At 49.7% G+C, this 15243-nt stretch overlaps 1 protein-coding gene across 1 annotated transcript; it reads right to left on the reverse strand.

The window, feature by feature from the left end:
• Window positions 1–222: 222 nt before the first annotated feature.
• Window positions 223–12701, reverse strand: ASTL (astacin like metalloendopeptidase). The gene is made up of 9 exons (XM_007529902.2): window positions 12618–12701; window positions 11516–11641; window positions 8700–8761; window positions 7494–7584; window positions 6852–6969; window positions 6009–6190; window positions 3129–3210; window positions 2877–3031; window positions 223–1611 (listed from the first exon to the last, which is right to left on the reverse strand). The coding sequence occupies exons 1-9, from the start codon at window positions 12682–12684 to the stop codon at window positions 1076–1078; spliced, it is 1419 nt and encodes a 472-aa protein (XP_007529964.2). The 5' UTR covers window positions 12685–12701; the 3' UTR covers window positions 223–1075.
• Window positions 12702–15243: the final 2542 nt, after the last annotated feature.

Consider the following 15243-nt stretch of genomic DNA (forward strand, 5'->3'; position numbering starts at 1 on the left):
CTATGTGTGTTTAACCCAGTGCACGACCACCCGGCCCCCAAAATCAAGTATTTTAAAAAGAAAAAAATCCTTGACTCAGGAGTGAATTTCAGGTAGAGAGCAGTGTCTCCAGAATGTGCCCCCTCCCCCAGGCCTGTACTGTGTCCCAATGTCCCCTGATAGTCCAGGGAGTTAGCAAAGGCCAAGCCTGCTGCTCCCCTTTTCTTCCCTAAGTGTTTCCTCTTCTGAAAAATGGGTACAAGCACCTGAGCATCCCACTACCCAGCAGTCAGGAGAAATAAAGGCACTCAGGTATGTAGTCAGCATAGCCTGGAACCCAACTTCTGCAGCAAGAACCCAATTTTATTTCTTTCACCCAAAAACATCCTGAGAAGCCTAGAACCCTGGGAGAGGCCAGACTTTTCCCTCACCCCAAAAGCAGGGTTTCCTTCTGGCCTCAAGACGCAACTGCTCTCACACCAGAGCTCCTGGTCCAGGCCCACTCTCTGGCACCCTGCAGATGTTTACATGGCTGGAGCTAACTTCACAGGAACCGAGGAAGGAAGAGTGGGGCTTGACTGAAGAAAGACAAGTAAGGTAAAAACGAGTTCTGAGTGGTGTTCAGGGGACTTTCCCCACTATACCCTATACCTCCCCATTGGTGGAAACCCAAGCCTTCTTGCCCTTCAGAGAAGTGAACTCTGAAAGCTCCTGGCAACAGAGCATTTCTAGCACTCAGGCATTAGGGAAAAGAGACCTGCTAGTTCCTGCAGTCCCAGGCATGGGGCTCCCCACCCAAGGCCTGGCTTACAGAAAAGGCTGGGGCAGTACCATTAGGCCATGTTAGGGGTTTGGGTTCTAGAGTCCTTCAAGTTGGAACATTCTCTACTTGTCTCCTCCAGACCTCTCTCCCTGGAGCCCTGGAGAATTCCAGACCATTCCCAGCATCCACCAGGGCAGAAGCCAAGAGCAGGTCTCCCTGCCTTCCCCTGACAGACTTTGAGGGACCCTCTGACCCAAGAACCCTTGGAAAAACAATAAGGACAAGGGGGGAAATGGAGAGTCCTGGGTCTCAGAGAAAGTAATCAGAATGGGACTAAAAGACAGGGGTATTGTCCAGAGGGGCCAAAGGTTGTGCAACCAGGCTGTTCTGGACAGAGGATACGCTCCCCACTTGGCGGCAGAAGTCACAGGCCTGACTTCTGGGAAGCCCCCTGAAGAAACCACCAGATGCATGAGCTTCAGGCAGAGCTGGATTCGCCAAAGCAGCCTGGATAGGTGCTAGCTGCTCTTCCACATCCAGAGGGGGAGGTGGGGGGCCCATGGGTACTTGGACAGGCCAAGACTGCTGCCCCAGAGCAGCAGCAGGAACTCCTGCTCCAGACTTGGATCTTGGGGAGTAATCAGGAGTCGGAGGTGGCCTTGCAGAGGCCTCCTCACCAAAGTTCCTCAGGGCAGGAGGTGCCCATCTAGGTGGGCTCTCTTCTCCAGGCACTGCAGCAACAACCTGGCCTGCAGTCCTAGAGTTTCTGAGTTCGGGCCTGCTGGACTCTACCAACAGTGCCTTCAGAAGTTGTTGCAGAGATGCTCTAGAGGCAGGAGTGGGGCTCTTGATGCTGGGAGCTGGGAACCCTGATGCAAGAAAAGACAGGTGGTCATGTCCCGAAAATCACAGAAGGAAAATGTGCCCACTACCACCCAGCCTGCCACAGAGTGCCAGAGCAATCTTTATGAGCTCTCTAGCTCAAGGAATATAGTCAGATACACTGTCATACCCCTGTGAAGCCCCTTGTCCAATGTCTTCAAAACCCAAATCCCCAAACTTCCCCTTAGTGATAAGGGCCACAGAGTCATTCCATTCCTGTACACACACACACCTGGCCCTAGAGGTCATCACCAAAAACTGAAGCCACCTGGGCCTTCCATGACCTCTCCCACCCCACACCCCAGCCTGCTCTGATGAATCAGTCCACCTGAGAGCAAGGTGCCTCACTGCCCAAACCCCACCTGGAGTCACTGTGTGCAGCAACACCCCACCTTGTAGTCTGCATGTGAGGCCTCTTCCAGAGCCTTCCCTGGACTTGGAAGCCACAGTCAAAGCCAAGGCATTGGGAAGACACAGCTTAGCACTGCAGGCCCAATAAGGGGGGCAGGTCCTCCTTGCTCTTCACTGCCACTCCCTCCCAAGGCCACTGACTTGACTTTGACTTTTTTTATCCATGACTTTGTACTCTGCCTTCATTTTAGGTTCAAGTGACCTGGGGACCATCCTTCTCGGTGGTGCGTCTCACCCATCACTTCTGCCCTTTCATCAGAAGTCCAGTCCTCAACAGACTGACCTGTTCTGAGCTAGCCTGCTTCGTCACGTGATTTCTCCAGAAACTACCACTGCAGAAATCTCAGTCTCAATTTGCCCACCCTCTGACAGCATCTGCCTCAACTTCCAGCTCATTTAAATATCACAGCTCTTTATGCCCACTGAGCCCACAGATCCCAATGCCTTTTCTCCATAATCACTTCCAGTCTGTTCTCAGTCTGACTTGGACTCCAAAGCCCTCACTGCAGTCATTCCCTGAGAAACATTCTCATACACCACCTCGCTATCTCACCTGACCACAAAACCCAAGCCCTGGAGGCCCAAGTCACATACCTCCTACACCTGGGCAGCTGCTGGCCTAGTGCCACCCACCCCTGCCAGGAATCTCTTATGGGTCTGCTCTCCTGTACTCCCACTTGGATGTCTCACTCCTTTCACATGCATCCCCTTCTCTCCCACCTCTTGACTGTATTCTCCTGGTGATCCCTCCCTGCTCACGTCTGTAATTTAACCCCCATTACTTCTCCCTCATCAATACCAACTCAAGGTCCCATGAGTCAGTCTGCCCTCCACCACTCACCTCTCACTTGAAGATCATAGCCATGGGGGCTGCAGTCATAAAGCTTGAGGACCCGGGTGATATCTGAGGCGCTCAGGTTCCATCGCTGCCCAATGTGGACATTGGGGGCCCAGAGTGGCACAATGGTGGGCAGCCCACGCCAGCTGAAGGCAAACCTGAAACCCACCAGGTGGGGGCCTGAGTTTAGATCACAGGGGGGCTGGGGCAGGGCAGTACGGCAGAAAAAGGAACACAAGGAAAGGGTCCCCTCACCTCCCATAGTGCATCACGGAGGAGTAGTCATAGGGCACCAGCATGTTGCTACTCCGAGACTTGACAAAGTTGATTGCAAAGCCTGCAAAGATACTTACAGACTTGGGATGAGGGCAGCCAGCTGAGGGGGTGAGGGGAGGCACCATGGAGGAAGAGGGGAGGATGACTTCTGGGAACTTACAACCTACCCAAGCAGAGGAGTTCAAAAAAACTACTGTCAAATGTGTTTCTTCCCACCTCCACCCCTAGTACTGATCTCTGGTGCCTGTCACCTTCGTACCTTCACTGCCTACTCTGTCCCCCTGCCCTGGGGAGGGACTCAAACCTAAACCAGGTGGGTTTGGCAGCACAGGGGCCTTATGGCCTAAAAGTTCTCTTGGCCCCTCCAACTCACCTTGTAAGAGACTAGTCTTTGTATAACCCCAGCTCCACAGTCACAAGCTGTACAAACTGTCTGATAGCCCTTGACCTGACACTCAGAAGCTCTAGACCTGGAAAGAGGCAAAATCCCCTCCCCCAACTTCTCTCCCGCCCTTCACAGTGAATTTAAGTCTTTGTATCCCCAACCCCCATCCCCATGCCTTCCCTGTGGTCACCAGCAGCCCCCTTACTAGTCAGATGACACTGCAACTTTACCCCATCATCTGCCTGAGACCTATACTCCTGTTTTTAAAAACTTACATTAATTAACAAACATCACTTGAACAGGCCATGTGTTCATCTGGTACACAATTTTTTAATGTTAAGTCTGCCACTACATTCTCCCTCCCTAGTTCCCACTCCCAGTTAATTACTGTTATTAGCTTGTATATTCTAACAGTTTGTTCTTTATATAATAAATACAAATATATTCTCTTTCTCTATTCTTAAGCAATTTTTTTTCCATTAGGGCAGCTGGTGTTTTAACCTGTTTTGTGTTAAGAAAACAACTCAAGTTTATTTGGTGCTTTTCCCATCAATTCCCTCTTGACTTTGTTTTCTTTATTTGGCTGAAGTGCTTATTTGTACTATTTTTATTGATGTAAGTGTTTAAGTCCACAGATTTCACTAAGCATTGCTTGCATTAGTTGTGCATCATCAGGTTTTTTTTTATCTTTATTTATTGGATAGATGTAATAGTGAATCATCAGTTCTAATGTGTGTTGTTTTTTTTTTTTTTTTTTTTTTTTGGAATTTCTGCAATTTTTTTTAACCCCAGAGCTAAAAGATAGATTTGATTTGTTTAAATTTCCAAGTACAGAGTTTTGGACTGGGATCTGTTTCTTTTTTTTTTTTTAATTTTGTAATTGTCTTTATTTACTGGATAGAAACAGCCAGAAATCCAGAGGGAATGGGGAGACAGAGATGGAGAGAGAAAGACAGATACCTGAAACACTGCTTCACTGCTTGCAAAGCTTTCTCCCTGCAGGTGGGGACTGGGGGTTTGAACCTGGGTCCTTGTGCATTGTAACATGTGTGCTCAACCAGGTGTGCCACCAGACTAGGATTTGTTTCTACTTTTACATCACTTTCAGAATGTTTCCATTAACTCTTTTTAATGTGATGTTTTATGACTATCACATGTATAGCCATGTGTTGCTTTATACACACTCAGGAGTACTTGAAAAAATTACAGTCTAAAAAAAAAAAAAAAGATTATAGTCTAGTTGAAAAGTAAAGACTATCAATGACTCACTTCCCTAACTATTATGATCTTAATTTCAGTTTTCTTCCCATAGGCCTGAAAAATAGTTCACCTGAGTGGCTGTCTGCTTTGCCATGCATGTGACCCGGGTTCAAGCCCAGCCCCACTGTACTGGGAGGAGGCTTTAGTGCTATGGTGCCTTTTCTTCACTGTCTCAGTCTTTACCTGAAAAAGTCTACCTAGATAAGTAAAGTCCTGGCAATAAAAAGTAAATAAAAATAAGGGACCAGGCAGCGGTATACCTGGTTGAGTGCACATGTTACAGTGCGCAAGGACCCAGGTTCAAGCCCCTATTCCCTACCTGCAGGAAGAAAGTTTCACAAGTGATAAAGCAGGGATGCAGGTGTCTATCTCTCTCCTCTATCTCCTCCTCCCTTCTCAATTTCTGACTGTCTCTATCCAATGAATAAATTCAAATAAAAAGAAAAAGGCACTACTCATGCTGTCCCTCAGATACCCCTTTCTCTGGGGATTCCATGCATGTAGTTCTGTCTTGGGTGTCCTTCCCCAAAGGACTCACTGGGCTAACCCGACAGCAGCAGTGGCATCACTCCAGAAGCCCTCTGCTTTCAGCCAACCTTCCAAGCCCGCCCCTCTCTGCATGTACCCCATGCCCCAAATCAACACTTGGACTTGTACCTCTCCTCCTTTCCCTCATGGAGCAGCTATTTCTCTCACCGGATAAGGCTGACCCCTTCCCCCAGCCCAGGGCTTTTCTGTGGCCACTATATCACATCTCTGCTTTCTCTGCTCCACATACCTGGCAGTGTCCATCTCACCTGCAGGGCTTCCCTCACTCCCCACCTCCAGCACTGGGCTCATATAACCTGCTACCTCCATGGTTTCTACTCAGCTCAGCCCCCACAGCTGAACACAGCCTGTCTCTGCCCTGCACAGCAGTGTCTGGCACCTGAGGCCAAGTACACATGGAGCAAGAGCATAAGCTACCACCTACCTTGTTTTCTGGGAATTAACGGTCAGATCACAGAAATGAGATGCCTTAGCTGAGGGGTGGCTGCGGGTGAGCAGATAAAGACTTGGTGCTCAGATCAGCAGCATCTGAAGGCCTCCAGGACTCAGGAGAACATAAGATAGGCAGATGGTAGGGGAAATGGACAGTGACTCCTCAGGCCTTCTCCCATGTCTACTGCTCTCACTCCAGGGCCCAGGATGACCCGTGTACACCCCCAGCTTACCTGGGAGGATCTCTTTCCAGTTGATTCGGATATAGCTGTCCCTGTCAGCCCGAGCATGCTCATGCCAGAAACCCAGCACGTGCATAAGCTCATGCAGCACAATGCCCTTGCCTCTGCGAAGACAGGTGGGTGCCAGGGACACCACCTGCATCCCTCCATTGCGCCCCACACTAGAGAAGCACCTGTAGGCCCAGGAGACAGAGCTAAGTGAGCACCAGCCTGGAGAGAGCCAGCCAGGCCAGGCCTCCCCACACCCCATGTCCTGGGGCAGATGAATACCAACAGGAGACTTGTCCTTGTTCTGTGCTTTAGTTTACTGCCTCCCCCCACCCCCCCACCCCACCCCCCCACACACACACACCTTCATTGCCTGGCTTTCTGTGAAACTGGGTTATTGGAACCCCATCACTAGCCTTGTGGCAAGGTAGCCACTGATGTGTGTAGCAGAGACAGCTCTCTAAGTGAGCGTACCTGCATGGGGAGCCCAAGTAGAAGCTGTTGCTTGCATCATCTCAGGTCAGTCTCCAAGAAAAGGCAGAAAAGGCTCAAAAATTACAGGACTTTCCCCGAGTCACAACTAGGTCCAAGACCAGAATGCCATAAATCCTGAGCTTGTCATACCAGGTAGTCTCCCCAAGGATGAAAGTTTAATGAGGGGGTGGGGGGTGATAGGGGATTAGCACCCAGTCCTTCTGTCCCAAGTCTGTTGGTTCAGCTCACACTGAACAGGCCTCTTGTGGTAGACAGACTGGCCCTGGGAGGATGGGCCGAGGAGTAGATTTGAGCCAATGACTAATCAGTCCAGGCTGAACTCAGGTGAAGCACTCACCCAGGACCACTTACCCTGACATGGGGATGATGGAGATGAAGTCTCTCTGGCCCTGGTAGGGGACAAACCTGATGCATGTGAGGCGTTCAAAGTCAGCAAAGGCCTCCAGAATGATCTTGAGGCTAGGCTCATCTAAGAGGAGACACTCTAGCTGAGCCCCCAGCATAGCCACCCAGGTCCCTCATGACCCCTGGGAAGCCTGCCTTTGGGCAGGGGGCAGGAATTCAAGTCACTCTCCCCACACCAGGATTATCACTGGAGCTCAATGCCCACACTACAAATCTACCACTCCTGGGTGGTCATTTTTTTTCCTTTTTCTAATTTTTATTAGCTAGAACAGAATGTCAGGAGAGGGCAGAGTGATAACATTGTGGAGAGAAGCAGGAAGGGCCTGGCTGTGTGGCCTTGAGTAGAGAGGGCACTGTCCTCTAGTCCATGTGGTATCAAAATGGAGTCAGTTGTCCCAAGATGTACCTTCCCTACAAGCTTTTATAGGACTTCACCTCCCCCACCCCTACCCCAGGTCAACAAGTGCTCAGGAATAGAAAAGTTTCTGTTGGGGGGGGGGGCACAGGGGAAAGTTCAGGTTGCTTGGATGACAGATTGGAACATAGAAGCAACCTGGGACTCCCAGGGCATCCTGGGAATTCACTCACCATATTTGCTGGAGAGCAGGAAGGGGATCTCTACAACATCCCCATTCTTGGGCCACTTGTTACTAGAAGCTGATAGCAGCTGGAAGGGACTCTGAAGAGAGAGGACAGCTCAGGGACCTCTGAAGACACAGGTTATTTATGCTTCCTGCCTCCCAGGGTGCCATCCCTCGGGACACAAGGGCCCTCACAGTGTGAAGAGGCAGGACCCAGGTGTGTGAGGACAGGGAGGCCATTAGAAAGGGCACAGACCTGGGAACTCAGGCCAGCTTTATGAGGCACAGTGCACAGAACCCGCCATTTGTCTTCTCAAGCAGATAGAACAAGACAGGCATCCCGAAGAGGTCAGTTAGCACCCTAGGTCCTAGTTCAGAAAGGCTCTGAACTCCAGCCCCACCCCAACATCTCAACAGAACCCCGTTCCAAAGCATAGTAACTGAGCTTTCTTGAATGTGGAGGGGTGGCAAAAAGATGGGAACAGCAAGGACCTCCTTGCAGTGATTCTAAGACAACACCGTTGGCCTTACCAGCTCTTTTCTCCATTCATCCACCAAGTAAACCCCACTGAGCACAGGCTTCGCAACACCTAGCATGGCTAGCTCCACCCTAGGGCTTGCTGGATTCCACCTCCAGCCCTGGCTTTCCCTGAGACACCTGGAGCTGAGCATCCCTGCTTCTGGCTCTACCCTCTTGCTGCATGACCAGTGCAGCCTCCAAACCAGCAGCTCTGCTGTCTCCAGGTCTGTCTATTTAGGAGCTGGCTGCCACCCCGTATCCTAAAGGATGTTTCTGCTGTCTTGCACACAGCATGCTCCTTCCTCCATTGGCCAGTTGTCCCACTGCCCACGCAGCCTGTTCCCTGACTCTACCACTCTAACCTCACCAGAGTGGTACCCCTTCATTATTCCAGCTTCACCTACCATCTTGGTTGTTCCCCTTCACTTCCTCATAGCCCCAACTGTCACCCCACAACCCTGTGCTCATCTCTCCCATGATCCTCTTCTTCCAGAGGATCATACTAACTCAAAGCCCTCCCCAGCTGACCATTGCACCAAATCCAGATGCTACCCTCTCCTTGGCAATCAGTGAGCTAATTCCTACTAGAACATTCCCTCTGATTTAGGACAAAAATGGACCTCTCACAAGTCCCACCCCATAATGAGAAAGTGACCTGTGGTTATTCTCTCCCTTGTGTGTATATGCACTCACCGGTCGGAGGATGTCACCCTCAACAAGGAAGCTATTTTCTGGGCTTTCTTCCGGGATAAGCCCTAGACGGGAGGGTGGGTATTAGTCTGTGTTCCTTGGAACACAACTCATGGAACAGCCCCAGTGGAAAGTTGGTTGCTAGGACAAGTTAACTCCAGGCTCTGCCCCTCTTCTGACTCTAGAGCCAGCACTCTTGTGGGCTCTCTGGCATATCACCATCTACAAACCTGTGTGCTATTTCTCAGCCTCACAGCATCCCTCCCCTACTCCCATGAACCCTGCAATCTGATCCCAACTTCCCCAAGGTCCAGGCCCCCTACTTTCATGAAACAGCCTTTTTTTTTTCCTTAAGTTTAGTAAAAAATACACCATCCCTCCAACACATGCTATGTGTTCACTAGGGTATAAACTTGGGACCTGTTTTGAGTCCAGTGCTCTAGCCACTCTGTCACCTCCCAACCCACAGAAAGCAGCCTTCCAGGTGTATCCACCCTCCATTCCAGTCCAGGTCACCCTCCTCAGAATATGCCTTGGCCTCTCCTATCTCACTTATGCCCCTATCTAACTCTTACTCATCTATGATACATTCAGGACCCTTGTAGTGGCTTGAGGCTGTAAGGTAGCTCACCTAGTAGAACATATATCATAAATCCCAGGGGCCAGTGGTAGCACACCAGGTTAAGCACAGATAGTATGAAGTGCAAGCACCCATGCAAGGATCCCAATCTGAGCCCCTGGTCCCCACCTGCAGGGAGGTCGCTTAACAAGCAGTGAAGCTGGCCTTCAGGCATTTATCTTTTTCTCCCTGTCTCAATGTCTGTTCTATCCAATAAGATTGGGGGGAGGGTCCCAATGCATACAGCCTGCAGGGTATGCCTTCCCTATCTCAGCCTATTTCCCTCACAGCTAAAGTCTTAACTGTCTGACACCCTCTTTTTTAAAAAAATATTTATTTATTCCCTTTTGTTGCCTTTGTTGTTTTATTCTTGTAGTTATTTTTGTTATTGATATCAGTTCTTGGATAGAACAGAGAGAAATGGAGAGAGGAGGGGAAGAGAAAGATAGACACCTGCAGACCTGCTTCACCACCTGTGAAGTGACCCCCCTGTAGGTGGGGAGCTGGGGCTCGAACCAGGATCCTTATGCCGGTCCTTGCACTTTGCGCCACGTGCGCTTAACCAGCTGCGCTACTGCCTGACTTCCTCTGACACCCTCTTTACTGAGCTATCTGCTTCATGAGGAATACTGGAAGTGCATCTAGCAGCCTGAATGTATCACCTTAGGTTGGGCTCCCTTGAAGTAGGACCCAAGTTAGAAGTCATCTGCAAGTGAGTACCTCCCTAATACTTCCTCTCCACTTTTCCAAGCTTTGGGTCCATGATTGCTCAACAATTTGTTTGGCTTTGTATGTTAACTATCTTTTCAGTCACCAGGTTCCAGGTGTCATCAGGATGCCGGCCAGACTTCCCTGGATTGAAGACCCCACCAATGTGTCCTGGAGCTCAGCTTCCCCAGAGACCCATCCTACTAGGAAAAGAGAGAGGCAGACTGGGAGTATGGACCGACCAGTCAACACCCATGTTCAGCGAGGAAGCAATTACAGAAGCCAGACCTTCTACCTTCTGCAACCCTCAATGACCCTGGGTCCATGCTCCCAGAGGGATAGAGAATGGGAAAGCTATCGGGGGAGGGGGTGGGATATGAAAAAAAAAAAAAAAAAAAAGAAGTCATCTGCAAGTGATTTATTGGGGAAGTGGGGGGGGGGTATAAAGAAAGCTGGAGAGGTTTTCAGAAGAACACCAGCTCAGTTAAGTGCAGCCTTAGCGTGAACTCCAGACAGCACTGGACCCAGAATGACAGACAGCACCAACTTGAAGCAGGGGCTGTGCCCCACATGAGCCTCTCTGGGCCAGTCCAGGCAGAGGAGAATGAAACCTCCTGAGTTTCCCATCAGAGGCAGCTCATTTGGCCAACGCTCTTCAGCTGTGAGGCCTTAGTCACATTCCCAGCAGCTGGAGATGACTTCTTGGTGGAGGGCACCTGGGCAATGGCAAGGCAACTGCGGCAGCTCCCACAGGCAACCCCCCCCAAAAAAAAAAACAAAAAAACACCCTACCTGTGTGTGTTCTCCCTGACATCTAAAAATCAATGTCAGGGAAGCCTCATATTGGTTTTGGCTACTTCCAAACTTCCAGATCACTCAGTGATCAAAAGATGGCATATTGCCAAACTCAAACTCAACAGTGCTGGGTTTCCAAGGCAGCTCAGAAAAGGGAACATACTGCATGGTATCTGCTACATCCAGCTGATTCCCTCCCCTTCCTTGCCCCCCAAGGTTTCAGCCTGTGATAGTTACAACTTCTGAACTCCAGTTTTTTTTCTAACAACTTTTTTCCCAGCTCTGTCCTCATTCTTCAGCTGAAATGTCCAGACAGGGAGGACTAAAGCTTCCTGCTGTTTTCTCTATATATGACCCCAGGCCCTCACACCTGCAGACCATCTGCATTAAGCAACTAACACATTTTCAAACATCTTCTAATGAGTTAACAATCCCCAGTGACCCACACATTTGATCAGGGGATTTTTTTTAACCTATATTTTTCTTCCTTCTATAAAAGGAACAATCCAGTAGAAAAGATTCAGAAAAGGCTTTTAAAGAAGTTGCCCACAGAACCCCTCCTTGTCTAGAGCCCACTAAATAAGCCAGTGCATTTCCTCCCAGCTTTTCCTGCATGTCTGAGTGTTCAGCATAGCTCTGACCACATTACAGAGCCAGTTTCATACCCCTGCAGCCCAAGAAGTAACAGAGACCTCACCTTGGTTAATTGCAGGAATGTCCTTGTCCCAGGATGTCTGCCTCTCCTCAGGAGCAAGGTCTTCAAGGAAATTGGACTCACAGGCTCCAGGGCAACTGGAAGCTAAGGGCACTCCTAGGACCAAACCTGTCCAGACAGACAGGTGCATACACATTAATGCCAGAAGTACGATGCCGGAAGTGCTCCCATCAGTGAGCCCACAGGACTAAGTGGAGTCAAGTGTCAGACTACAGGATGCTGACACTTCACAAAGATCGGCCCCCTGCAAGGAGTATGGGGAAGCTGCCTGGCCTCCCTGCTTGCCCCACCTGGTGCCAAGACCTAGACAACTGTGAGTCCTCTTTCAGGACTCACTGGCTCCAGGAGGCAACCAGCCCAGTGCTCCAGGTAATTAGCGGGTTTGTGTGGTACAGTAGAGAGCAGGAAGGAAGGAGACAGGGCTAGACTTCAGGTTCTAACCCTGGTGACAAGGCTTTGGCTAGTCTTAAGCCAACCCCATGACCCCCCTCTTTCTTTTTCCCTCTAGGGTTATTTCTGGGGCTCGGTGCAGCACTACAAATCCACTGCTCCTAGCAGCTAGTTTTTTCTTTTCTTTTTTTTTTTATAGGACAGAGAAATTGAGAGGGAAGGGGGAGGGGCAGAGGGGGCAAGAAAGATAGATACCTGCAGACCTGCTTCACCACCTATGAAGCGACCTACCTCTAGGTGGAGAGCCAGGCTCAAACCAGGATCCTTGCACAGGTCCTTATACTTCATACTATGTGCGCTTAACCGAGTGCATCACCACCCCCACCCCACCATGGCTCCCTTTCTCAGTTCAGGTTTCTAGGAAATAGACTCAGCTTAGCCAGATCTGGCATGGCTAGGCTGGAGTGGGGAGCAGAAAAAGGCTATCTGAAGGTTATACCCATTATCTCCTTGCCAGGAAATCCCCCAAGCCTTCCTTGTGGTAAGGAAAATACCCACCCAATTTCTAGGAATATCCCTAGAAAATATTTTCTGGGCCTATGAGATCAGTTTAGTTCCCTGCAGGCTTCAGCCACACCCCTGGACCTCTTTCCAGCACTCTGGCAGTTGGAAGAAGGTGAAGCCACCAGTTTACCTGGCAAAGAGAGCAGACCCAGCATCCAAAGCCAAAGGCCTCCCATGCTCATGTGTCTTCCCAGCATAACAAGGCAGCCTAAAGGTAGAACTCACGTCACAACTCCCCTTAAATAGCAGCTTCTCCAGCCCCCCACCTGCAGCCAACCAACTGCACCTGTGGTCCCCCTGCAGCAGCTCCACCACTCCCACCTGTGTGTCCTACCTCTAGCCCAGGCCTTCTAGACCCTGTTTGGATCCTTCCTGGAATGACTGGAGTGGTTAAGAGGCTGGGACCTTAGGAGGCAGGGTGTGTGCCCCATCTGAAGTTCCTTCCTACCACCAGGGGGCAGAGAAACCTCACAAAAAGATGCTGACGGCTCCAGATGCCAGCATGATGCCAACCAGACTTCTGTGGACAGACAACCTCACCAATGTGTCCTGGAGCTCCCACCCCACTAGGGAAAGAGAGAGGCATGCTGGGAGTATGGATCGACCTTTCAACGCCCATGTTCAGCAGGGAAGTAATTACAGAAGCCAGACCTTCCACCTTCTGCATCCCACAATGACCTTGGGTCCATACTCCCAGAGGGTTAAAGAATAGGAAAGCTATCGGAGGAGGGGAGGGGATACGGAGTTCTGGTGGTGGTAACTGTGTGGAGTTGTACCCCTCTTATCCTATGGTTTTGTCGGTGTTTCCTTTTTATAACAATAATAATAAATAAAATAATTATTTATAAAAGAAATGACTGCCAAGAATGGTGGAGTCATGTAAGCACCAAGCCCCAGCAATGACCCTGGTGACAGTAATTTAAATAAAAACAAGAAAGACAAAGACAAAAAACTTAATGTCAGAGCTGGCTTTTGGTCTTTCACTGGCTCACTCACTCACTGTCACACACATACACAATTTTTCTGAGAGAGGAAGTTTGTTTGGAAGATAAACATAACACACCGTGGGAAAGGCAGGGACCTTGCTCACCAGTTCTGTGTGTGTAATGAGGCTGTGGGTAGGAAAGTAGGGACGACTCAAGACCTCTGATGCTCCCCATACCAGGCTGATCCAAACAAGAGCCTATCCTGAGTCACGGGGAAGCCCTGAGAACAACCCCCAGCCCAGTCCACATGGGAGTACAGACAGAACAAAACCCACTCTCGTAAGCACCCAGCCTAGTCAAGGTAACACCTGAAAAAGCTCTGGTTCTTAAGCCATCACTAATATTTACTAAGTACCTACTATGTGTGGGTACTGGACTAAGTAAGCCCTTTACATGGATTGACTTGTGTAGTTCTCAGTAACACCCTAAAAGGTGGGGTTAATAATAAACCCCCATTTCATGGACAAAGAAACCAATAGACAGGGTGGTTAAGCAAAACCAGGCTCCTCCCTGTCAGACTATACTTCCTCCCTCAGGTGTACTCTGCTGAAAACTTATGGGGTGATCCTCAAGCTTTTAGAACTACAAAATAGATGATACTCTTATAGTCATTTTTTTTTTTTATCTCCAGGGTTATCACTGGGGCTCAGTGCCTGCAGTACAAATGCACTGATCCTGGAGGCCATCTTTTTTCTATTATTGTTGCTGTCATTATTGTTACTGTTGTTGGACAGGACAGAGAGAAATCCAGAGAGGAGGGAAGATAAAGAAGGGGAGAAAAAGATAAGGCACCTGCAGACCTGCTTCACTGCTTGTGAAGTGACGCCCCCTGCAGGTAGGGAGCTAGAGGCTAGAACCGGGATCCTTGCACTTTGTACTATGTGCACTTAACCTGGTGTGCTACTTGCTCACTCCTCGTAGTCATTCTTCATTCATTTTTTTTTTTTTTTGCCTCCAGGATTATTGCTGGGGCTCCATGCCAACACTACAAATCCACTGCTCCTGGAGGCTATTTTCCCCTTTCACTGCCCTTGTTGTTTTTGGTACATTCTTAAGGGCTTCAGCACCCATGTTTCTGGCTTGGGTGGGCCTTGAGGCCTCCTGACTCCAGAGACTGCCTCACCCTGTGCTGGGCACTAACCCATGTCCAGTGAAGACATGATGGCTGGCTGTGTGTGTAACACGACTAAATTCATCCTTGATGGCATGTCCTCTGCACCAGATGCCAAACCACATGCCTTCAGGGGGCCAGGAGCTCTAGAACAGGGTCTCTGTGAGTCCCTGCTGAGACAGGCATTCTGAGGGACGGATGTGAGAAAGTTGAAAGGTTATGGGGAAGTTGAGACCTGGCCTAGCACAGGTACACATAGTAGCTGACATGGAAATGTGTGCAGGCCAAAAACAAGACAACCACACCCACAGGGACAGGCAAAGTCAAGAGCACATCAATCCACAGGCTCCAACAAGAAAGTAAGAGCTGGCGAGGGCAGCAATGGGCCCCATTCTAAGTTGTTGAAGTCTTCCCGTAAGACCAAAGCCAGTAACAGGAAAAAGGTAGGAGCCAGCCTCTCAGAAGCCTCTCTTCCAATTCTGGGGATGTTGGAAAAGGGCACCATCTCCAAACTGGGGGGAACACCAAGGTGTCCACCACAGGGGATATCAGACCCTTCTGTTTCCCAGACCCCACAGGGTGCAGGGAAAGTGAGGGCTGATCAATAAACAGCTTTCCAGTGTTTCCTAAACACTGACATGGACCAGATGATCAAGAAG

Source organism: Erinaceus europaeus, chromosome 3, assembly GCF_950295315.1.
Source record: "Erinaceus europaeus chromosome 3, mEriEur2.1, whole genome shotgun sequence".
NCBI lineage: Eukaryota > Metazoa > Chordata > Mammalia > Eulipotyphla > Erinaceidae > Erinaceus > Erinaceus europaeus.